We start from the raw sequence: 26,478 nt of genomic DNA on the forward strand, positions 1-26,478 counted from the left end.
ATTCAGGCATAAAATTATAATTATGAAATATTATTAAGCCATAAAATAGAAGGAAATTCTGCCATGTGCAACAATATGGATGAACCCTGGGAACATTACACTAAAAGAAATGAGCCAGACACAGAAAAACAAGTACTGTATGATCTCAGTTATATGTGAAATCTTAATTAAAATAGCCAAACTCACAGAAGCAAAGAGTAGAATCGTGGTTGCTAGGGGCTTCAGAGTGGTGGGGTGAGGGAGGAATGGGGAGATATTAGCCATAGAATATAAGATAAATAGTTATAAGATGTATAGATTCTGGGGATCTAATGTACAGCATGATGACTATAGTTAACAATACTGTATTGTATACTTGAAATTTGCTATGAGAATAGATTTTGTGTTCTCATCAAAAACTGTATGTGAGGTGATGGACATGGTAACTAGCTTGATTGTGTTAATGATTTCATAATATATATGTAGCTCAAATCATCATATTTTACATTTAAATAGATATGATTTTTATTTGTCAACTATATCTCAATAAAGCTGGAAAAAATTGCTCTCTTTTCCTTAAATGTGCATCTTTTTACTACTTCAGCACTATGTCCAGTTGGGGTGGATTGGGGGTTCAGATGAATTCAGGGGTATTCATTCCCGTGAAACCAGTGTAATGTCTTCTGTGAACAGAGAACAGACTCTCATTTCCCTCTGCATCTTGCTGATGTTATTTATTTTTATTAGAACTTCTATTAAATTAAAGAAGTTAATGTGATCAGAAAGAGGCACTACAAAGGGGAACTGAAATCTCTTCAATTAATAAATTAGAACTACCTCATAAAATATAAAGATTAAATAAATATGCAAATTACCTGAAAATCCACAGATATTAATGAGTATTATTCTGCCTTTTGTAAAGTTTCAAGAAACTTCCCATGGGTAAAATGTTGGCTGGATATGATTCAAAGAAGGAAATAACTACTAAAATGTATTTGGTTTGTTCAAAGACAGTTTAGAATTTTTGGCTTCTTTTCACTTTATCATTTTGAGGGTCATTTATGAACTATTAAAACAAAATCATTATTTTACCAGACAAAAATCCACTATTGGGCACAGGGATATGGTCACAAAAAGTCACAGAATGTAGCATACAAACAGGCAAATATATAGGCCGGCCAGGTACCACTGAAAAGTTACCAAAACATACTGTTATACATAAAATAGAAATTATAAAAAATTTCACTAATGCCATATTAGTGGTAGGGAAAGTTGTAAACATTCAAAGCACCATTAAAAAATCATCAGACCACTCCTTTATATTTACCCAAAAAACTGAATGCTTACATCCACCGAAAAACCTTCACACAGATGCTTGCAGCAGCTTTATTCACAACTACTAAAACTTGGAAGCAACCAAGATATCCTCCGGTAGGTAAATGGATAAATGAACTGTGGGATATTAGTCAGTACTAAAAAGAAATGAGCTATCAAGCCATGAAAAGATGTGGAAGAAACTTAACTGCATATTGCTAAGTGAAAAAAGCCAATCTGAAAAGTCTACATACTATATAATACCAACTATATGACATTCTGGAAGAGGCAAAACTATGGAAACAGTATAAAGATCAGTAGTTGCCAGAGGCTGGGGGACAGTGGGGAGTGATGGAAAGGCAGAGAACAGAGGATTTTTAGAAACCCATAGAATGAACACCACCAAGAGTTAACTATAATGCAAAGTATAGACTTTGGGTAATCACAGTGTGTCAATGAGGTTCATCAATTGTAACAAATGAACCACTCTGTTGAGGGATATTGATAATGGGGAAGGCCATGCATGTGTGGAGGAAGGGGACATATGGGGAGAAAGTAATAACTATGAATATTATTCAAATTTCTTTTTTTTTTTTGGGTGAATGCAAATCTTTTATTATCTCAACAGAGATTTGTGTTTCTAGTATACATTTTTAACTATATGCTACCCAAGTAGGTAAAATGCTTTTAGATAAAAGTAAAGCCAGTCCCCAAACCAGGGCTTCTTTTTTTCTTTTTTTTTAACATCTTTATTGGAGTATAATTGCTTTACAATGGTGTGTTAGTTTCTGCTTTACAACAAAATGAATCAGTTATATATATACATATGTTGCCATATCTCTTCCCTCTTGCGTCTCCCTCCCTCCCACCCTCCCTATCCCACCCCTCCAGGCGGTCACAAAGCACTGTAAAATTTTGCTAGTATAAATAATTATAGACAAGGAAAGAGTCCTACTGATTTACAAAGTCATGTTATTTAACAAAATGTAAACTTTTTTTCCCCCCAAACAACCTTAAGTTTCTGGATATAGTAAGGTGCTCAAATAGCAAATAGTATAGTTATACAAAAAGCCCTCAGAAACTTTTCCAAGAAATTCATCCCTACATTTCTTTATATTGAGTTATAAGCCCTAATTTAAAAGTCTCACACACTTTGCGAACCTCAAACAATTGAAATAAACTTAAATGTAGGTAATCCCAAATCATTTGTAGAATTAAATTTTATCATGAAATATTTTCACGTTTCCTTATTTTCACCTCCTTTTCATCATCCACTCCCTCTCAACCTCTCTCTCTTTCTGCATACATGCCCACAGATAGACACACACACACACACACACACACACACACTGTTAGCTTTACTCAGTTGTATATAAGAATTCTAACCCTTTTCTGACCCTCAACATGATTATTCTAACTCTCTATTATTCCTCATTAAACCTCCTGGCTTCATCCCATTAGGTAACACCTGCTTTCTATCAATGCCAAGAAAGACAGGTTCTTTAAATAAACTTTCTTTACAAAATAAGAATAAAATGTAGGAGTTGTATGGATCTTTAAAAAGTAGAAATCTAGGTTCTTTTATTACATCCAAAATGAGTTTTTCTATATGAAAGCCCTCCATTTACTTCATAAAAATTGGAAAACAACAACATCTGTGTATTGCAATAAAAGCACTACTTGTAACTGCCATTCATCAAGCCAGTGAGTAATTTGGAAAACGGTAGCAGTAGACCTTGGAGTGTAGTATATGTAGGATGAAGCCAAAATGTTTTTCTAACTTGTAAAGGAAACTTTTCCACGAGCACTACTTTCTGCCAGTTGCTTCTTCAAGGTATGAGCAGCATCAGCCTCCTGTTGATTTAACTCCAATAAATTGAGAGGAAATCCAAATGAGGCATATTCCACAGGTTAACAAATGGTCCTATTAGAGTATAATTTGAATCCCACCTTCTGTTATTGTTGACATCAATCATCAATCAGGCATATTGATAATATGAGAAAATTGATAAGTAAAATGAACAAAAAATGTGCAACCTGCTATTAATCATTTAAATATTTCATTTACTTTCCTTTCAAGAACCCACTTTCCAATGTTGGTGAAAACAGACATATGGCCCCAAAAAGGAGAGTGAAACAGAAAAAGCAAGAAGCTTATAAATTGAATAATCTACTTCCTAATTTTTTAGGTTTAACAACACTTATGAATGGCATTAAATTTAAGATGGTTCATTTGTGAATGTCTGCATTATAATTATATTTTGTATGTATATAGAGACATATAGAAATATAGATAAAGAGTTATATAATTATAATGTAGTAGATTCAAAAAGAGATTTTAGCTAGGAAATGTTTTATAAATGTCTCCACTACATTACATTCTAATGTAAAATAAAAATAAGCAAAACTACCTCATATAACCTTCACACTCTTATGTTACATGAGCTTTGAGTCCAGTGCAATTTCCAAGTGGCCCCTCTATGATGGATTCATGATCGTAATTATATTCCTATTCCCACAGTGTTAGGAATACAAAGTAGATATTTCACCTTTACAGTGTTACCTTTCCCAATTCTCTTTGCACCACTTCATGGAAAAACAAGTCCTCCAAACAATCCTCATTCTGGACCTTCCAACACTCATAGCTTTCACTCTGCAGTCAGAAACTAAGCTATGGTCAACTCCTTTGGTTTGCTGAAAAATGACCCAGTGTTTCCCGATTCTAGTCAGAAAATACTGAGATTCTTATATCTGTGAGTTTTTTCTTTCTTACCATTCATTTTTACCTATTTCTCCCATATTTACAGCTCTAACTCCTGGCATCATCAAGCCTTCTCATCTCCCTCCTCTCCTCCCTCCCTCAATCACTCCTTCCCTTCCTTCTTTTCTCTCTCTCTATTTCTCTCTCTCTGTGTCTATATCTCCCTATCTCTCTGTCTCCCTCTCTCTAATTCTCTCCTCTCCACCACCTTTTTGCTTTTAACAAATGCTGAACACCTAGACATCCTCATGTAGAGAGTATACTGACAAACAAGACAGACATGATCCTTAGGGTGCTTCTTGCTTCTGATCTAAGGAAACAGACATTGAAGGAAAATGCAAGTGTGATGAAGAAGTTTAGGGTATGACAGGACCATACAATAAAAATATTTAACATTCTATTTCTTATATTCTTTCTGAGGAAGTTAGAGTCAAGCTGACCTCTGAAAGATATAAAAATTACATAATATTTTAAAAGTATGCAAATACAAAGATATAAAGCATAGTAGAAAACTTGTAAGTAGAGGCAATCATAATCTTGTCTGAAAGGTCCCTCTTCTTCTCCACTTAGGTAAAGGAAACTGTCCCCAAGAGACTAGCCTTCTTTACTTCTTTCCCTCCCTTTCTACCTCCTCCCCTCCCTTCCTTCTACAAATATTTTCTGAATGCGTACTGTGTTCCAAACACAAGAAATATCAAATGACCATTATCAAAATTATTTAACAATTATTATCACAATTTAAATGCACAAATACCCTGCTAGAAGTTTATTTTACAGAAACTCAGTTAAGATAAGGATATTTGTTAGTTCTGTAACAGCAAAAGGTAAAAAGAAAAAAATTAAATACTTATCATTTGTAGTATGGATTAAAAAATTATGGCATATACACACAATGAAATATTACACAGCTTTTAAAAAAGATTGAGGTAGATCTATATGACCTAATATCACAAGCTAATTCACATATATTGCTACGTGGAAAGAGCAAGCTGCAGAAGACTATATACAGTATAATCTCATTAGACTATATATGGAAAAGGATTTCTAAATCTGTAATTCCACTTACAAGTGTATTTATAATTCTATATATGTCTATAACTATTGGGTTTGCCAAAAAGTTAGTTTGGGTTTTTCCATAACATCTTACGGAAAAACCCAAACTAACTTTTTGGCCAACCCAATATATACCTGTTTCTATAGTGATGGCCATACATCTTTGTACATCCGTAGAATTTTTCTGGAAAGTTTTATGAGATACTGTTAGTTGCAGACAGAGTAGTGAGATTGGAAAATGGGACTTTCACTTTTAAAATGTATACCTATTGTTAAGACTTATTTACTTGCTAACACATTTATTTATTTATTGTTTTTTAATTTATTCATTAGGTAGAATAGTTGGGAGCTTCACTGACTCTCTTTTCAACAAGTGGAGTGGCCCCTCTTAGAATTACAAAAGAAAGGCAATTTGGCTCCTGTTGCCCTAAGAGGACCTGTGTGGACTGGCTACAGCTGTCCTTCCCTGGAAGCAGGGATGTTGCCCATGAAACACACAAAACAATGCAGCATGACTAACTTTTGTTTAAGTACTCAATATATTAAAATTTTGAAAAGTGTCCTTAAAAATGATAGGTAACAATAGGTGAATCTGGGTAAAAGGTATACAGATGCTGGCTATATTATTCTTGTGTCTTTTCTATAGTTTAAAATTATTTCTCAAGAAAAAGATTCAAAAACAAAAAAAGAAAGCTGGTATAATGAAGTGTTATCAAGTAGGTGACAAAACAAACTTTTTTTGGTTTTCTATAAAAACAAATAAATGTCCTCTTTTCATTTCATTTGTAGGTTATGTTTAGAGCCAGAATGAAATACCACAAGCAAAAAGCTATTCTTGAAAGAACATTGCTAACATTTGTTTCTATTTCTTTTATTTAAAAGGTAATGTAGCAAATCAGTAGGAGTATTTCATAATGTTATTTCCTCTTGGCTATATAATCTAGTTTTTCAGTTTTCCAGTCTGTATCTAGAGTTAGATGTATTAGTGTAACTTCTTTTATGTTTAAGGAAAAATTATTATTATGGAAACACATTAGGAAAATCATTTTGGTATTTTTCTTCTCCCATTAGGCCACTTTTTACCCTTGGAAAATAAAGTCACAGACATACTTATTAAGCATTTGGTTGAAAAGTAAATGTTGTTCAAAAGAAAATGTATTTGTACAGAAGTATCTCTTCAATGAAAATCATCTAACTCCCACTTTTTAAAATATGAATAAATTATCTTAACATGACCTCAAGTAGGATACAAATAACAATTTCTCTTTTAATTGAGGTATGAATTTTATATAACTCAGCCATGAAAAATGGAGCTTTAAGTTTTTTTCTGTATAACTGAACTTACCTCGTGAGTCCCCATTTCAACTGGTCGCAAAATATGTAATCGTGCCAGTGTAAAATAAACTCAGTTACTTTAAACACAGTTTCTCTGAGAAAAATATTCTGATGGTTCAGAATTCTCCTCCTCCCTGTTCTCTTTTTGATCCTCCCAGGGTTAAATTTTTCCTCCTGGTATCACACTGGCCTCGGGGGACACGTGTCCAATCCAAGGTCACTGACATCTACCCATTCTACCTTTCTGATGTGACGTGCAATTCATACTTTTGTACGACTCACACTTTGATTATTGATTGTTTTCCTGTGTTCATCTTGAAACATGGGTGTCCCTCTTTGCTTCCTAGTTGCCAGTCATGGGCAAACACCACCAACACTTTACAGTCCAGATAGAACATGGGGGTTATCAAGAGAAAACTGACAAGCAGAGAAGCAGTAGAACACACAGCATTCCCAGCCCTCAACTCTCATCATCCACTGCTCATATCCATGTGCACATGGCCAATGTTCCAGCAGAGAGGAAGTTCGCGTCAGTAACACCCCACATATTTGTAAGGCTAAGGGTCAGGGAAATCTATGAGATCTGTATCGGTAGAAACCTCCTCATCAGGGGATGGCCCTGTTAGAAAGGGGCTGCCTCTGGACCCCAGTGACTGTTCTTCTGTTGAACTAACTTACACCTTCTGAGCCAGTTCTCTGCTAAGCAACCAAGAAAGGAAAAGAGGTTAGTCACCAGGGCTGCTGGATTTGTCTCTCATCAACCTAAATCTAATGATTAATTATTTTTTATATTTAAATTTTTATCCTGGAATTCTCTGGCAGAAGGCAAAGATCTGATATTTGGTCTTCTCACCTAGTAGTTTCAATAATTTTTCATTTAGTTCTATTGAACTTTGAAAAAAATGACATCATCGTCCACTATTGATTCTTCCTTTCCATGTTTACATATATGTTTTTTATTTCATTAGGTTATTTCTTAAGCTAGAGCCTTTAGGATAATGATAATCGTACGTAACTGCAGTGATTGCCAACGTTCTTGCCAGGTAGTCCAACTTTAACAGGTCTGCATCTAGTGTTTCATCCCTGCATTCTCCTCATCTACACTTACTTGGAACCTCTTGATTTTTAAGAAAACTGCCTGTTCTACCTCTTACTCCTCCCTACAGAAATGGACAAGTTAGTAATCCTTGCTTCTCTCAACTAGGTAGAGCTAAAAAAGCTGTAACTGTGAAGTGGTGTAGTGATCCTAGGTAAATGAAAACTCCACTCTGTAGAGCGAACTTTCCCTTTAGACTAGTTGCTCCAAAATCTATCCTGGGAAAAAGAATAGCAATGGCAAGCCCATTTGCTTTCATCCTAAGCCACCCATTCAATATACATTTATTTATCTGTTTGAAGATCAATATCATTTTCCCATTCTGTCTGATTTTAGGATCTTCTCTAAATCAAATCCAAATTTAGGTGAGGAACAGAGAAATCATATATAATGTCCTCAAACTCCAACAGTATTTATTGTTTATTTATTCATACAACTTACATCTCAAAATGCACAAACTATGGTATATTTTCCATTAAGGAAATTTCATCAAATGAAAAATTTTAAGTATCCAAATCAGATAAACTCAAAATTTAGGCAAAAGTTAAGTTATACTAGCACAAATTTCCACTTTAAATAATGCTGTATGATAAAACAGTGATATTTAAAGCTTAACCTCTTCAATTTACCTTGTTAGGTAATTAAGATAGCTATAATAACCTGTCACCTCTGAGTCTCAATTTCATCACCTGTATACAAAAGGTAACTGAACGTTATTAATCTTTCCTAGTGATGCCATTCTTCAACCCTCTGGGAAGGTCACTACTTTATATAATAATCTTGTGTGTAAATCTTAATAATTAATATTTATTGAGCACTCACTAAGCACATCACACACTCTGTCTCATTTAAAGCATTCCATAATCCAATGACTGAGAGCCACTATCATCCTTATTCCATAACTGAGGAAACTGAGGTACAGAAAGGGCATATCATTTTTCCCAAAGTGCTCAAACTAGTAAATATCAGAGATCAGCTATAAATCTAAAATCCTGAATCCAGCACCTACTATTTTTTTTAATCACAGAATAAGTCTAAATCCATTTATTAGAAAAGTTCTTCCTTATATTTTGGAAACCCAGAACCATTCCTTTAGAGGCTGTCCATTTCCATGGAAAAACATCTTAATTTTTCAATGATGAAAAGAAAATAAACAGCCACAGTATTTAATAACTGTCATGAGAGCTACAGTACAGACTTGATGAAGCACTCTTAATTTTGCCACTTTTTGCAGCTATAAAAGACTTTAAGACAAAAACTTATTTTTTGTTTCAAACCTCATAACAGCACAGGGAGGCCAGTCTGTATTATCATACATTTGCATTTGGAAAATAAATTTACACTGTCAAAGGAGAAAGCTGACAAACAGAAGCTGATTAAATACTTGAAAATAATTCAAGTCACTATACCACTGAAGTGATTCCAAAAAGTGACATGGATGTAATATAAGATCCTGAACTACATCAGAACTCCAGGAATTAGCAAACGGGTAAGAGGGGAGTTCATTCACATAGAGGAAGAGAAAATTTTCTTTGGACTAGTTATATCAGATAATATGTTTGTTTAAGGAAAAATAAACAGGTGGGAAAAAGTTCTGCATGCCTAACATGGAAGGAAAGCATATTTGTGCCTAATATACTGCAGAAACTGTTTTAGTACAGCTCATTCTTTCAAAAATACTGCTCCCATACAGTGGCCAAGGTCAGTTTGAATTTAGGTAATCTGCTATATATAAGTGCGGATCATATATGTTAAACTGATCTCAGAGGTATTCTGACACCCTACCTTTTAAAAATATTTTCTCTGTTTATTATTCATGGATTACTAATTTTTCTCTTTGAGATCTGGTCATCTTTAGCTTTTTGTTTTGTTTTGTATCCCAATTTCAAGTGTATAACATCCAAGTTTCCAACTGATAATCAACAACCTTTATTCCTTCATCACTAAAGGCACATATTATGATTTGGTCACATGCCTTATAAAAACACTACTGTAAATGTTTCAGGAATAAATGATCCCTTGTAATCTAAACACAAGTTTTCAGACCTCAAAGATTTCCTAGGAGTGTAACAGTAGTAGCTTGCAAGATCAGGAGCGGCAGTACCTCATTTTACATGAAATTCACAACAACATGGTCATGAGGTACACCCAAGAGAGTTTTGAGTCTGTATTCATTGTTAATAAGGGTCCTTAAATTCAATGCCTCTGCAATTCTGAAGTCCCACTTTGTGGACTAGTGAAAAAAGAATAGAACTGGACATGAGGGCATTTATTTTCTAGACCCCGCTGGCCACAAACTACATGACTTAATCTCTAAAAGACTCAGTGTCCTTGTTTCTCATTACCAACCCTCTGTATGACAGTAGAGAATCAAAGGTGGTTCACAGGATAGGAATAGTAGGCATGTGGCTGTAAAGAGTCAAATACTGTCACTGTTGGAAAGAACTTAGAAAAGCACCTTGTAACAAAGAGGTGTCTCAAAGAAGCAATGTTATCACAGGAAACGATCTGGGAACAAATTACGTGGAAAATGAAGAAAATTACAGAGTTGTGGACTCACTAGCAATATAAGTGACAGACCTTTAAATTAGGTATATGGTGTGATGGCAGGGATCCATAATTCATGTTACACTCTTCATAACATCTGAAACAGTGCATTGCATAAAACAGGCACTTCGTAAATGTTGCAACTGAAATGAATGCATGCTCAGGGGCTTTTTCTTCTTGAATTTGGCTGAATAAAACCTACTCTGCACAGTTTTTACTTTCACACTGTTGGAGGTGGCTGGAGGCCAAATGTGACATTTGGGCATGCATCATACCATCTTGTGGATATTCCTTCTTGCAGAGGTGAAATAAATTGACACTGGAAGTAATTTACTCTGACAAGAATATAGGCAATATTTCAGCATTAGGTGCCCCACTCAAGACTACCTAAAGTGAGAAGTCAAACAAAGATGGCTTCTCTCAAGATTTCCTTCCTAGAAAAGCTGAGGAAATATGATCTGGATGACAGTAAGTTAGACATAGTTGAACAGGTTTGCTCAAACAAGGTTTGAGCTTGGGAGCAATGTCAGCTAGAGGAGGAAGGTTTCTAGGGTACCAAAGATTTCAAGATATGATCCTATAGTATCCAATATTCCCTATTAGTCCCTTGCTTATCAAATCTATAAATGTTGAATATCTGTATGTATGACAGATAGCTAACATGTTGGATTATTTAGAATTCCAAAATATCCTGGTAGGTTGAGACAAATAACCCAAATAACATGAAAACCTCATAAAATGCTCAAGAAAAAAATATAAATTGTTGCTTTTATATGCCAACTAATTAACTCCATTAGTGCAGAATGAAGCATTTGGCTTAACAATTCATATTAAAAAATATGACATTCTGGCTTGCCATAACATTGAACTAAGTTTATGTTCTGCCTTGACTGTGGCATAAGCCAACACAATCATGGGATGCACTACTGAATGTGGTATCCAGATGGCTAGAATCTATAGTACATTCTGCCCTATGTTAGTATGCTGTACTCCACACTAACGTGTAGCAGAGTACTGAATGTAATTTTAGGTGACGTGTTGGCATGCCCCTGGGCTCTGTCTTCAGGCTTCTTCTCAATCTATGCTCATTTCTCTAGCAATAGCAATCAACCACATAACTTTAAGCAGCATCTTGCACACTGAACACTCCTAAAACTTTAACTTCAATGCAGACCTCCACTTGGAAATCCAAATTTTTATATCTATGCCTGCTTGGCGTCTTTGTTAGGATGAACAATAGGTATCTCAGTGGAACTTGACCTCTACTTCACACCATATTTGAAAAAGTAATTGCAGGTAAAATATACATCTAACGTAAACATTAAACAATAAAACTACTAGAAGATAACATAGGAATATATATTTATGATCTTGGAATAGCATAGATATCTTAAACAGGATAAAAAAAAGCTCTAGCCATAAAGGAAATGATTAATAAATTAGACTACATTAAAACTAGGAACTTTCATTAAGAGAGCAAAAAGTCAAGGTACTGAGTGGGAGAAGGTATTTCCAGCACAAACAATCAACAAAGACTTTTTCTCCTGAATATATGGAAAATGCCTTAAATCAATTAGAAAAAGGCAAAAAAATACAGCAGAAAAATGGAAGAGTCTTGAACAGACACTTCTCGGAAGATATCCAAATGACCAATGAACATATGGAAGACCTCATCAATAATCAGAGAAATGCAAATTTAAACCACAATGAGATAACATCACACACTTATTAGAATTTCTAAAATCAAAAATTAAAATAAATGAATGTTAATGAGACCGAGGCAATAGGGACTCTCATACATGATTGCTGGGAATGTAAATTGGCTCAATCACTTTGGAAAGTGTTTGGCATTATCTACTAAAGCTAAACATATATATAACTTATTACCTGACAACTTCATTTATAAGTATATATCCAATAGAAATAGAAATATTCATGCACATATGCACACAAAGGCATGTGCAAGAATGTTCATAGCACCATAATTCTTAGCAGTCCTAAACTGTAAACAATCCACAGTCCATAACAGTAAAATAGAAAAATAAATTGTGTAATTATACAGTGAAAAACCACAGAAATGAAATACTATATACTACACACAACAACATGGATGAGTCTCACAAACAACATATTGAGTGAAAGAACTCAGACAATCCAGTTTTATTTACATAAAATTTCAAAAATGACAAAACTGTTCAATGGTGTTAGAAATCAGAATATGATTTTATTTGGGGGTAGGAGAGTAGTGAATAAATGGGCACAGAGGGGGCTTTTTTGATATCTATAATGTTCTTTTTCTTATTTGGGGTATTGATCAAAGGGTTTGTTCATCTATGACAACTTATGAAGCTGCACATTTACAAGTTGTGTACTTTTATATGTATGTTATAATTTAATTTTAAGAAGTTTGTTAAGGGACACTGAAAATTGGGGAGTTTCAAGAAAAAAATCAGAATACTGAATGTTTAAATAAAGAGTGATTGAAGGAAATAAAAAATTTAACTTAAAAAGGCCAGAAAATGTAAAAGAAAAAAATGAAAGCTATCCTCCAAAATCAGTGTGGCAGCAGCATTATTTTATATTATTCCAGAAGACAAGTAACTAAGAGGAGGCAGATTTTTCCCAGCTCTAACTGTTAGACTCTGAAATGTAAATGACAACCTACAGAGAAATGAGCTCCCTGCCAATTAAAGTATTTAAACTGTTCTGTCAGAGAAGCTGAAAAAGGGATTTCCATATTGGAAAAGGGTTGAACAAGATGCACTCTGCTCCCTTCATTTCTAAGATGCTAATGGTTCATGATGAAATTGGTATCAAATATATCTTGTCTTTCTCTCCTCCCTCCCTCCCTTCTCTTTGCCCTCATTCCACAATCCCTCTCTGTCCCCCAGACTCTAAAAAGATTACAATAGAAAATGAGATCTTTTGTTTTCCTAATTCTGTTTCCTTCAGGTGAATCACACAAAGACTGGTAAGTGCAATGGGAGCCCTCACCATGGGCCAGATGTAGAGTGCTACATAGTCCGTGCCCTGCCAACTTCGCTTCTCCCAAAAGAGAAAATATTTTGGAACTGGATGTTTCTTCTCCCCAAATATTATACCAAGAATCTTTAAGAACTCCACTACCTCGGAAAACACACAAGTAAACACATACATAATAAATATTTCAAACCTGACTACAGATGCCAAAGTGGTATACAGAATTCTTTCAACAATACCTTATCCCTTAGGTCTTCAGAACAATAGCATTTGGTTGAATTTTATATTCATTTCAGCATATTAGTTCTCAAATAATTGAGATGTCATTTTATTTTTAACCCCAATCCAATAAGGTAGAAAGCATTTAATTAAGAAGTCATCTTAGTTCTGGCCTATCAAATAACACCTATTGCAAAGCCACACATACACACAAAGTGTTGAACAAGCCCCCTCAACATAACACCCAAAGAGTTCCTATATAATTTGGTGCATATATTACATTTCTTAGTATTCCTAGAAATCTTTAAAATATGGGAAAATGTGCTTTACCAAAAATTACATTAATAAATGAACAGAACATTTTCTTGTATAATTTATAAATTATACATCTATATGAGCACACTATGCTCATATCAAAAGTTAGATTCTTGGTGGTGAGGATACAGTGGCATAATTCTGTTTTAAAAAATAAAGCTCTGTAACTATCAAGGATTAAAATATGCCTGTCATTATTAATAAAAGAGAATCAGGTATAACTGGGCCTATTCACAAAGGAGGAAAGGAAGAATGGATGGCAGGAGGGAGTGGGGAGAGAACTGCACCCAAGTAGGGAACCAGTTTTATCAGCCAAGCCTTGGAGAAGCTCAGAACTCAGAGATTCCACTTACATAAGTGTCAAAGGCTAAGAAGCGAGCTAGAAACAAGAAAGCCAATCAAAATATACTCCACCTGCATGAACACAATTATCAGTAGCTAGACAGTCATGATCCTCAAACACCCAAAGAATTGAAGATTAATATCTAAAGAAACTGTACAAAGTCCCTGGGGAGAATCAGAACAGCCACGGAACAAAGTCTTCCATGTTTAAGAGGGCTGCTGCATTATGGTAAGCTCCTTGACCAACCACAGGTTAATGCAAAACCCATCAGAGCTCATAGTCAGCTTTTATGCTGCCTTTTTCTTAAACATGAATGAAGAATCTTGCAACATGATAGACAAAAATACATACAAAATGATTTCCCCCAGAAGACAAAGAAGTAATTTTGGCAACAGAGAAAATTAACAAACAAAAAACCAAAAACTCTAGTCTCCTCAGGGGTCACATAAGAACACAATACTAGGATGAAAGAACATCAGCTAGAACAGTGATATATTAGTCTGTTGATCTCAAATGATAAGACCATGGCAGTAAAGGAAGAAGAAGCACAGGTAATCAAAGTTAATAAATTAATCTTAGACCTTGGGGCAATCTTAGAAGCTGGAAAATACCCAAATATTTGGAAACTAAATAATAACTTTTAGATAACTCATGGGTCAAAAAGAAATCCAAGGAGAAATCAGAAAGTAATTTGTACTGCATATCAAATGAATTGCATGAAAATGAAAACATGACCTATCAAAATATCTGCTGGAGCTAAAGCAGTGCTTAGAGTGTAATATATAGCACTAAAACACCTGTATTAGAAAAGAAAAAAAAAATCTCAAATCAATGACTTAAACTTTCATCTTAAGAAACTAGAAAAAGAACAAATTAAACCCAAAGTAAGCAGGAGAAACAAAATAATAAGGGGCAAATATCAATGGCATAAACAATACGAAATTAATAAAGAAAATCAATGAAGCAAATAACTGGTTCTATAAGGAGACCAATAATATTGATAAACTTCAGGGCCAGACAGCTCAGGAAAAAAGAGAAGACACAAATTACCAATATCAGGAATGAAAGTGGATATCACTATAGATCTAACAGATAATAAAATGATCAAGGAATATTATGAATAACTTTATGCTAATAAATTTGACAAATTACAAGTGCCAACAAAAAGTGAACATTCAATAAAAGACAATTATCTTAATTGTAATTTGTAAACACTGCAAAGGCTCTATGTTGATCAAATATGAAGAGGAATAGAGATTTCTAAAAAAAAGAGTGACAGATAAAATGATCCTTCTGAGATTTTTCTTCCATCTCCCAAGAACTAAAGCTGAGTATAAATGTATTTGGCCCCCTACCATACCAAAGGAAGCAGGTATTCTTGCTATCTTGAGTTTAATGAAGACATTGGTATAGATCTGGTCCCTCCCCTGGAACCTCTCTACCCAAGATTAGTAAATATAGAGACCAGCAATGGTCAGACATGTAGAACTGGTCCAAAGAAAGGCACCTGGCAACACTACACTGTTTTTCTCATCCAAAGGAACACAATCTTGTCATGTGCTTAGAGCTATAATACATACCTTTGCTTGGACTGGAGAATGTGGGAAAAAAGAAGAGCACTTAATTAATTCACCACATACTGGAGTTAAAGAGGAAAAGAGAAGTCAACACGGCTGCTAAGTTTCTGTTTGTGATCCAGGCCTTGCTAAGAACATATCTACTAATCTCTTAAAGTTCTAAATTATATTCAATTGAAAAATCAAAAGAAAAAATCTTTTGAATATGATATAACATAATTTTTTCCTAACACCACAAACATTAAATTAGAACTATTAGGTATTACAACTTTCTGTCAAATTCACCATCATGTTTTGCAAATTAGGTTGAGCAAAAATGTTAATAAATTTTAAAGAGCAATCTTTGTTATATCCCTCTTATTGTGCTGAAGGTCAGCTCTATTATTTATTATAGTAAACAGCTAATTTTCAGTAGAAACTTCCTTATGAGATCTTCTGTTAATTTCAGGAAGTGAAACTATCTGTTGACAGAAGAGCTAGTTCATTCATTCATTTCTAAGAGCATATTTTATGTATCAAGAAATTTTCTTTTCCTGTTGTTTTTGTATCACTCACTTTATGAAAATCATCGTGTTTGTTAACATTAAGTAGCCAGAAGTTTCTTCTTAAAATTTATGGATTTGAAGAAAGAAATATTACTATATGTTGCATCAATGGTCAAATAGCCTCATGAATATACTCCACTACACATGTCCAAATACAAAACAATCTGTAAATGTTTCCTCACTTATATAGAGTAACAGATGTATAATTTAATTAACGTATAACATTTAAAAAATAAAACCCTTTCTGTATATCACCACAATTGGCACATCCATTAATTTTACATTTCACTGGACTCAGAGCATTTTGCATTGCATCTCTCGAAATTTTGTTTCAATTAACCTTTGAATTGCTGTGTGAGAAGTAAGTACACAGAACTGGGTTTAGAGGAAGTAATAGGTTTCTTAGATTCACATGGAGCATGAATCCATAGATTCCAACTCTACCAATGCTTTTGGAGGTTTATTCCAGATGAAATTGGAAATATCATATTCCCACAAAAGGATTTTGCTAAATGATTATCCCCTCTCTATCAGAGATAAACTTTACTAATTGTAAGATTATAGGTTCCCTTGCTGTAAACCAGGAATTGGACTCTAATTTAAGCAAAATGGAGGTTTTATTGGAACAGTCCTGCAATATCTCCCAGATTCAAAGGCAGGATTGAATGTTCAAAACATAAGAGTAGATACATAGGCAGCTCAGATAACTCAGCAGTTGGAGTTCATGGACCATTTCTCTTAGCATCAATTCCTTCTTGGTTGCGTATCTCAGCATTTCTAATGTCACTTCCCACCAGAGAACATCCTATTGGCCCAACATGAATCAGTCATCCAGAGCATAGGGGAAAGCAGGACACCTGTGGCCTCTGGAGGCCCTCTTCTGGATCTGGGTTCCATTCTCAGAGGCAAAAGAATTGTGAACTCCCACCCCAAAATTTGCCCTGTGCATTTGACCTCTTGGCTGCATTTTTTTTGTTTATTTCCTTATAAAAATTTAAAGGGCTTCCCTGGTGGCTCAGTGGTTGAGAGTCCCCCTGCCGATGCAGGGGACACGGGTTTGTGCCCCGGTCCGGGAAGATCCCACATGCCGTGGAGTGGCTGGGCCTGTGAGCCATGGCCACTGAGCCTGCGCGTCCAGAGCCTGTGCTCCGCAACGGGACAGGCCACAACAGTGAGAGGCCCACGTACCGCTAAATAAATAAATAAATAAATAAATTTAAACTCACTCATTTAAAATTTTTTCCCAGAATATTATAATCTTTTTTCCTTCCATTTATGACTATGAAATATTTCAAGCATAAAGAAAATTACAAAAAATATTAACATGAATAATATTTATTAACATAACTACCATAACTAATACATCTTAGCCAACATCCAGCTAAGTAACTTGTTTAAATCTTTACATTCTCCCATACTGGCATCATAAATTTTAAAGAAATAAAACATTACATAAAAGCCTGTTCTTCAATTCTATTCTTCTCCTCTCTTTCCTTTCCAACCTCTTCTTACCTTGCACAATATGACCACTTTCCAAAATCTGGTGTATATTGACCCCATGAAGTTTTTATACAATTAGAACATGAGTATATCCGTAAAAAATGATCAGTGACTTTGTACGTTTTTAAAGCTTACATAAATGTTTTTAATAATGCTATTTGTTGAGAATTTACTGTGCTCCAAATAGAATTCCAAGCACTTTGCTTGTGTTAGTTGCTTTCAACTTCACACCAATTCTACTAACTTAATACTGTGATTAGTTCAATAGGCAGATAAGGAAACTGAGACATAGAAAGGAACAGAGCTTGTCAGTGACTGAGGGAGGGCCATCCTGCACATGTCATTCTGAAACACACTTTTTTTTCTTTTAACGTAAAATGATGTTTTTAAGATGACTCCACGTTGATATACAGAATACACCTAGCTTTTCACATTGACTGCTGTACATCCCACTCCATAGATAGACCACAACTTGTTCTCATGTCTGTGAACATTTAGGTTATTTTGCTATTCTAAGCAATGCTATAATGCACTTACTTGCAATTATCTTCTTATATATATGATCAACAGTTTCTCTTAGATATATATCTACCAGTTTAAAGATTGTGTACATCTTTCTTTCAACCAGATATTGCTCTCTGAAGTGCACTTAACAATGCACTCTCCTGCCATCTCTGAACATGGTTTCCTACTTCTTCACATCCTCACCTGCATTTGGAAAGATCAGTCTTTTTAATTTTTGCCGATTTTATGGGCATGAACTGTAACTCATTTTAATTTTCATTTCTCTGATTACTAGCATAGCTGAGCATTCTGTCTTTTCACACTCCAGTACCATATTGACTTAGTAATGATAGATTTTTTTTGTTTGTTTTTGTTTTGTTTTATGGTACCCAGGCCTCTCACTGTTGTGGCCTCTCCCGTCGCGGAGCTCAGGCTCCGGACGCGCAGATTCAGCAGCCACGGCTCACAGGCCCAGCCGCTCCGCGGCATGTGGGATCTTCCCAGACCGGGGCACGAACCCGTGTCCCCTGCATCGGCAGGCGGACTCTCAACCACTGCGCCACCAGGGAAGCCCATGATAGATTTTTAATGTATATTATTATCTGGTAAAACTGGCTACCCACACCATTATTCTTCTTTTTCAGAGTTTGCCCATTATTTTTAGAAATGTAAACATCATTCATTTACTAAAGATCACTGATGGCCTTAATTAAAAAATAATTTTTCTGTGAATAAACATTTTGGAAATATGACACAGCAATATATATATATAATATAATGTGTACATATGCATATGTGGCAGACCCCAGGAACATCTAGGAGCTCATCAATCACATTTCCTTTTCCTCCTGTCACTCAGCTAGACTGCATTTCCCAGTCATCCCAATTAGGTGAGGCCGTGTGACTGAGTCCTAAGCACAAGAAGTGGGACAGAGTACTGTAAACAACACGTCCAGGCTTGACCCATAAAGAAACATCTGCATAATTCTCCTCTCTCTCTTCCCTGAGTGGATTCTCAATAACAAGAGCATTTTCAGAAGCTATATAATGAAGATAATAGAGCACATCTATCAATATAGGTTCCTGAATAAATGCAAGAAACATAAAAAGCCCTACTGTGAGTTTAACTTGGACAAGAGACTGAGCGTAAAATGAGAGAGCAATAAAATTTTATTGTATTAAACCACTAAGATGTGTTTTGTTTTCTTATACAGTTCACTGCACCATAATTAATACTTTGTATTATATGTATACAGGTTCATAACTTTTATCTGAAATCTCTGGAGCTAGAATTGTTTTAGAATTCAGAATATATGGGTTTTGGTAAGCATGGTGGATATTCAAATATCAATCCACATTCCCACAGAAGCCTAGGACAGCACCCATTAACCTAATGCATTAATTTTTCTGTGATGAACTAAAAGGATAGTCACACTAAATGAGATAAACTCCATAAATAGCCTCATGTCAGGTCAGGTTTCAATGCCGATTTACTTTATTCCAAACTTAAAAAGTCCTTTGGTTTTCAGAATTTTGTGGATTTTAGATTGGTGGTTAAGGGACTGTGGACTTGGAAATTCACAAAATCTTTCATATCAGGGCACTTGCTGTCAGTAAACTGCTGCTTTTTTAAAAAGCATTTTTAGCTCTATTTTCATTTATGGAGAAAAGTGATGCATTCTTAGGATATTCAGACCTTCATTAATATTTAAACAATTCTACTACATTTCACCATTAGACAAAGAACCAAGGTAACTGGTTTGCACAGAACATTGGGGATATAATAACTCCATAATGTGGCAAAGAGATTCATTTTCAAATTTTGGTAACCATATATCAACTTTACTCTTTATCATATCCCACAAACAACCAAAAGCATCCAAAAATATTGTACTAGATGTGAAAATGCATTGTGTTTAGCAGGTAATAAACTGTATCTCCATTCCTTATAATGACTTTATTTCTTACTATATTCACAAACATATCTTTGGTGAATGCACTCCAACGTGAGGTTGGTTGCTCACTCATGAGTAGAGTCACTAGTCATTGATTCTGTCAATCCCAACAAAACATTCTATCTATATGGGGACATGTACTAGTGGAAATAAGACTTAAATGGGAAAGCTTATTAATATATGCAAAACTTATGGACCTGAAGACCATGTTTGAACTGCTAATTATTTGTAAATGAAGAGGCCTTTGCAGTATAATACATTTTATTTTAATTCAAATGATTATGGAAAGGTAACACTAAAGAAATAAATTTTTGTATAAAAGTGATTGATAAATTTAAATATTTTAAAAATATTTTTTGTCTATAAGATTACATTATTGAAAGAGGGGCATTCTTTTCTTTCAAAAATGGCTGAAACTGAGCTTTTACATCTGAAGAGTATGTTGGTGGGGTCCCTCCTAGATCCCCTTTTCCCAGGCTGGTACACTCAGTTCCAGATGCTGCAGGTGTTAATGGCTAATGGTTCACACTTGCACCCCCCTCAGAAAGGACTGTCCTTTGGTGACTGGAGCCACTTTCCCTCCTCCCCCAACCCCTGTGGCAGCTGAGAATTAATTGATGGAGACACGAAAGGGGACAGAGAGTGTATATAAGCACATCCCCCTTACCTCAAGGCAGAACGAATCTGATACGATTCATGCTCCACAGCCCCCCCTGTGTGATCAGACTGAGGCTAGATTTCCACTGAAACCACATCTCTGCCTACCTTTTTCTTCTGTACAATCATGCATCCCTCATTCCCTTAACAGGTTTCATATGCGAAAACTTTCTCATGTAATCACTTGCACCAAAATCTGCATCTTAGACTCCGCTTCTAGAGGACCTGAACTAACACAACACATACTACTTATAATTTATTAAACACCTACTAAGGATTAGGTTTATTTGTGCTTTAAACATGGTATAATTTTATTCTAGAAGTATCTGAACTATATGAAAATTATGATCCCCGTATGGTTGGTGGGGAAACTCAGATTGTAGAGTTGAAGAACTTAGTGTATAATAAGTGGGGAATCCAAGAATCAAACTCAGCTGAATATGGCTCCATAATCTCTACTCTTTAGAATTCCTTGCTGCCTCTGTATCATACTTTTATCCAGAAAATAAAAAATTAAAGATCTACTTGACTATACTTTTTTTTAGTGAAATGGAAGTTGATGTGCATTCTATTTTCCAAACATTGATGTAATTTGTTTAAAATGAAGGTAAGATTGTATGAGTCATATAATTTCCATAGGGTTTATTAGTGGACAAGCATGGATTCAATTAAAAAGGAAATAAACATCTGTATAATACCTTCATTTTCTTGAAAGGGAACATTTTATATAAGTTGGAAAACAGCAAGGAGGGAAAAGACCATGTCAGCACAATGTTACTGGTCACATACAACGCAATCTTATGTTTCATAGAGATTTCAACACAGGAAATGGGTATATTAGGAACTGCCTAATTCATAGGTTTTCCTGCCCCACATACAGTAGTTTCTTTGAATGACTCTGTAGGAAAACCTGTAAGCAGCACTTTTATACCAGCTTCAATAATGCATACTTCAAAGCCCAAACTAGTCAGCCATGTAACTGTTTACACAGTCAACATTCAGTGGGAAAATAAGTGTCAACAGGTTCTATTTTCCCAACCCATAACAGCTGTGACCCTTCATTTCAATCTTCATCAGTCTCTGATTAGGAAGGGACTTTTTATTTTTGTTTCTGTGGAATCAATAAATGCAGGATTCTTTGTTTACTACCACCTGAAAAATAACAACTCCCCTCACCGCCCCCACCCTGCCACTTAGCTACTTAAAAGAGTTATGTAACCCTATCACACTAGCAACCCTGTAGGGAAGACCTGTGTCTTTTTAGTCTTTGGAAAACAGCAAATATTATGGCAAAGAGCAATGTGGTTTGCACAGAGCAGAAAACTAATGAAGTGAACTGTGGTTTCCTATATGGTTTCCTATAACATTAAAAAAAATCCATAACATAAAGTCTTTTTAAAAATACTCTGATTGCTATAATATCTTGCCAATGACTAACAATCTTCAGATCTCTAATAAAATCTATTAGTATCTATGGTCTCAAGGAACCCTTTCCACGGTTTTTTCTAAAAAAGGATTAAAAACTATTCAATGCTTACCTTAAAAACTATAAACAAAAGTATTGCATACTTTCTACAATTTTTATTTTATTTACAATTTTAGCTCTAGCAATGTTACATTTTCTTTTACTGCAGAAATCACATTATTTATTGATTTTTATTTAATTTATTTTTTTTTACAGCAGGTTCTTATTTGTCATCCATTTTACACATATCAGTGTATACATGTCAATCTCAATCTTCCAGTTCATCACACCACCTCCACCCCTGCCACTTTCCCCCCCGCTTGGTGTCCCTACGTTTGTTCTCTACATCTGTGTCTCAATTTGTGCCGTGTAAACCGGTTCATCAGTACCATTTTTCTAGGTTCCCCATATATGTGTTAATATACACTATTTGTTTTTCTCTTTCTGACTTACTTCACTCTGTATGACAGTCTCCAGATTCATCCACATCTCTACAAATGACACAATTTCGTGCTTTTTATGGCTGAATAATATTCCATTGTATATATGTACCACATCTTCTTTATCCATTCACCTGTCAATGGGCATTTAGGTTGCTTCCATGACCTGGCTATTGTAAATAGTGCTGCAATGAACATTAGGGTGCGTGTGTCTTTTTGGATTATGGTTTTCTCTGAGTATATGCCCAGTAGTGGGGTTGCTGGGTCATAGGGTAATTCTATTTTTAGTTTTTTAAGGAACCTCCATACTGTTCTCCATAGTGGCTGTATCAATTTACATTCCCACCAACAGTGCAAGAGGGTTCCCTTTTCTCCACACCCTCTCCAGCATTTGTTGTTTATAGATTTTCTGATGATGCCCATTCTAACTGGTATGAGGTGATATCTCATTGTAGTTTTGATTTGCATTTCTCTAATAATTAGTGATGTTGAGCAGCTTTTCACATGCTTCTTGGCCATCTGTATGTCTTCGTTTGAGAAATATCTATTTAGGTCTTCTGCCCATTTTTTGATTGGGTTGTTTGTTTTTTTAATATTGAGCTACATGAGATGTTTATATATTTTGGAGATTAATCCTTTCTCCATTGATTTGTTTGCAAATATTTTTTCCCAGTCTGAGGGATGTCTTTTCGTCTTGCTTGTAGTTTCCTTTGCTTTGCAAAGTTTTTAAGTTTCAGTAGGTCCCATTTGTTTATTTTTGCTTTTATTTCCATTACTCTAGGAGGTGGATCAAAAAAGATCTTGCTATGATTTATGTCAAAGAGTGTTCTTCCTATGTATTCCTCTAAGAGTTTTATAGTGTCCAGTCTTACATTGAAGTCTCTAATCCATTTTGAGTTTATTTTTGTGTATGGTGTTAGGGAGTGTTCTAATTTCATTCTTTTACATGGAGCTGTTCAGTTTTCCCATCACCACTTATTGAAGAGACTCTCTTTTTTCCATCGTATATCCCTGCCTCCTTTGTCATAGATTAGTTGACCATAGGTGCGTGGGTTTACTCTAGGCTTTCTATCCTGTTCCATTGATCTATATCTCTGTCTTTGTGCCAGTACTATATTGTCTTGATTACTGTAACTTTGTAGTATACTCTGAAGTTAGGGAGTCTGATTCCTCCAGCTCCGTTTTTTTCCCTCAAGACCGCTTTGGCTATTCGAGGTTTTTGTGTCTCCATAAAAATTTTAAGATTTTATGTTCTAGTTCCATAAAAAATGCCATTGGTAATTTGATAGGGATTGCATTGAATCTGTAGATTGGTTTGGGTAGTATAATCATTTTCAACATTTTTCTAGGTTCCCCATATATGTGTTAATATACACTATTTGTTTTTCTCTTTCTGACTTACTTCACTCTGTATGACAGTCTCCAGATTCATCCACATCTCTACAAATGACACAATTTCGTGCTTTTTATGGCTGAATAATATTCCATTGTATATATGTACCACATCTTCTTTATCCATTCACCTGTCAATGGGCATTTAGGTTGCTTCCATGACCTGGCTATTGTAAATAGTGCTGCAATGAACATTAGGGTGCGTGTGTCTTTTTGGATTATGGTTTTCTCTGAGTATATGCCCAGTAGTGGGGTTGCTGGGTCATAGGGTAATTCTATTTTTAGTTTTTTAAGGAACCTCCATACTGTTCTCCATAGTGGCTGTATCAATTTACATTCCCACCAACAGTGCAAGAGGGTTCCCTTTTCTCCACACCCTCTCCAGCATTTGTTGTTTATAGATTTTCTGATGATGCCCATTCTAACTGGTATGAGGTGATATCTCATTGTAGTTTTGATTTGCATTTCTCTAATAATTAGTGATATTGAGCAGCTTTTCATGTGCTTCTAGGCCATCTGTATGTCTTCTGTGGAGAAATGTCTATTTAGGTCTTCTGCCCATTTTGGATTGGGTTGTTATTGTTTTTTTAATATTGAGCTACATGAGATGTTTATATATTTTGGAGATTAATCCTTTCTCCATTGATTTGTTTGCAAATATTTTTTCCCAGTCTGAGGGATGTCTTTTCGTCTTGCTTGTAGTTTCCTTTGCTTTGCAAAGTTTTTAAGTTTCAGTAGGTCCCATTTGTTTATTTTTGCTTTTATTTCCATTACTCTAGGAGGTGGATCAAAAAAGATCTTGCTATGATTTATGTCAAAGAGTGTTCTTCCTATGTATTCCTCTAAGAGTTTTATAGTGTCCAGTCTTACATTGAGGTCTCTAATCCATTTTGAGTTTATTTTTGTGTATGGTGTTAGGGAGTGTTCTAATTTCATTCTTTTACATGGAGCTGTTCAGTTTTCCCATCACCACTTATTGAAGAGACTCTCTTTTTTCCATCGTATATCCCTGCCTCCTTTGTCATAGATTAGTTGACCATAGGTGCGTGGGTTTACTCTAGGCTTTCTATCCTGTTCCATTGATCTATATCTCTGTCTTTGTGCCAGTACTATATTGTCTTGATTACTGTAACTTTGTAGTATACTCTGAAGTTAGGGAGTCTGATTCCTCCAGCTCCGTTTTTTTCCCTCAAGACCGCTTTGGCTATTCGAGGTTTTTGTGTCTCCATAAAAATTTTAAGATTTTATGTTCTAGTTCCATAAAAAATGCCATTGGTAATTTGATAGGGATTGCATTGAATCTGTAGATTGGTTTGGGTAGTATAATCATTTTCACAATATTGATTCTTCCAATCCAAGAACATAGTATATCTCTCCATCTGTTGCTATCATCTTTAATTTCTTTCATCAGTGTCTTATAGTTTTCTGCATACAGGTCTTTTGTCTCCCTAGGTAGGTTTATTCCTAGGTATTTTATTCTTTTTGTTGCAATGGTAAAAGGAACTGTTTCCTTAATTTCTCTTTCAGATTTTTCATCATTAGTGTATAGGAATGCAAGAGATTTCTGTGCATTAATTTTGTATACTGCTACTTTACCAGATTCATTGATTAGCTCTAGTAGTTTTCTGGTGGCAACTTTAGGATTCTCTATTATAGTATCATGTCATCTGCAAACAGTGAAAGCTTTACTTCTTCTTTTCCAATTTGTATTCCTTTATTTTTCTTCTCTGATTGCCATGGCTAAGACATCCAAAACTATGTTGAATAATAGTGGTGAGAGTGGACATCCTTGTGTTGTTCCTGATCTTAGCGGAAATGCTTTCAGTTTTTCACCATTGAGAATGATGTTTGTTGTGGGTTTGTTGTATATGGCCTTTATTATGTTGAGGTAGGTTCCTTCTATGCCCACTTTCTGGAGGGTTTTTATCATAAATGGGTACTGAATTTTGTCAAAAGTTTTTTCTGCACCTATTGAGATATTCATAGGGTTTTTCTTCTTCAATTTGTTAATATGGTGTATCACATTGATTGATTTGCGTATATTGAAGAATCCTTGCATCCCTGGAATAAATCCCACTTGATCATGGTGTATGATCCTTTTAATGTGTTGTTGGATTCTGTTTGCTAGTATTTTGTTGAGGATTTTTGCATCTATATTCATCAGTGATATTGGTCTGTAATTTTCTTTTTTTTTTTGTAGTATCTTTGTCTGGTTTTAGTATCAGGGTGATGGTGGCCTCAGAGAATGAGTTTGGGAGTGTTCTTTCCTCTGCAATTTTTTGGAAGAGTTTGAGAAGGATAGGTGTTAGCTCTTCTCTAAATGTTTGACAGAATTTGCCTGTGAAGCCATCTGGTCCTGGACTTTTGTTTGTTGGAAGATTTTTAATCATAGTTTCAATTTCATTACTTGTTATTGGCCTTTGCATATTTTCTATTTCTTCCTGGTTCAGTCTTGGAAGGTTACACCTTTCTAAGAATTTGTCCATTTCTTCCAGGTTGTCT

The 26,478-nt window shown here is 35.1% G+C and overlaps 1 protein-coding gene across 1 annotated transcript in view; it reads right to left on the bottom strand.

Annotated features, from left to right (window-relative positions):
• The window catches only part of LOC112397895 (uncharacterized protein C4orf22 homolog), a gene marked incomplete at both ends in the record, with an annotated part of 283,872 nt that overhangs the window by 245,279 nt on the left and 12,115 nt on the right, over positions 1-26,478 (bottom strand). Inside the window, one exon of the mRNA XM_024742197.1 lies at positions 3,088-3,159. Coding sequence (XP_024597965.1) covers positions 3,088-3,159 — 72 coding nt within the window. The remainder of the gene's footprint in view (positions 1-3,087; positions 3,160-26,478) is intronic.

This window comes from Neophocaena asiaeorientalis, unplaced genomic scaffold, assembly GCF_003031525.2.
Source record: "Neophocaena asiaeorientalis asiaeorientalis breed wild unplaced genomic scaffold, Neophocaena_asiaeorientalis_V1.1 scaffold1010, whole genome shotgun sequence".
Taxonomy (NCBI): Eukaryota; Metazoa; Chordata; class Mammalia; order Artiodactyla; family Phocoenidae; genus Neophocaena; species Neophocaena asiaeorientalis.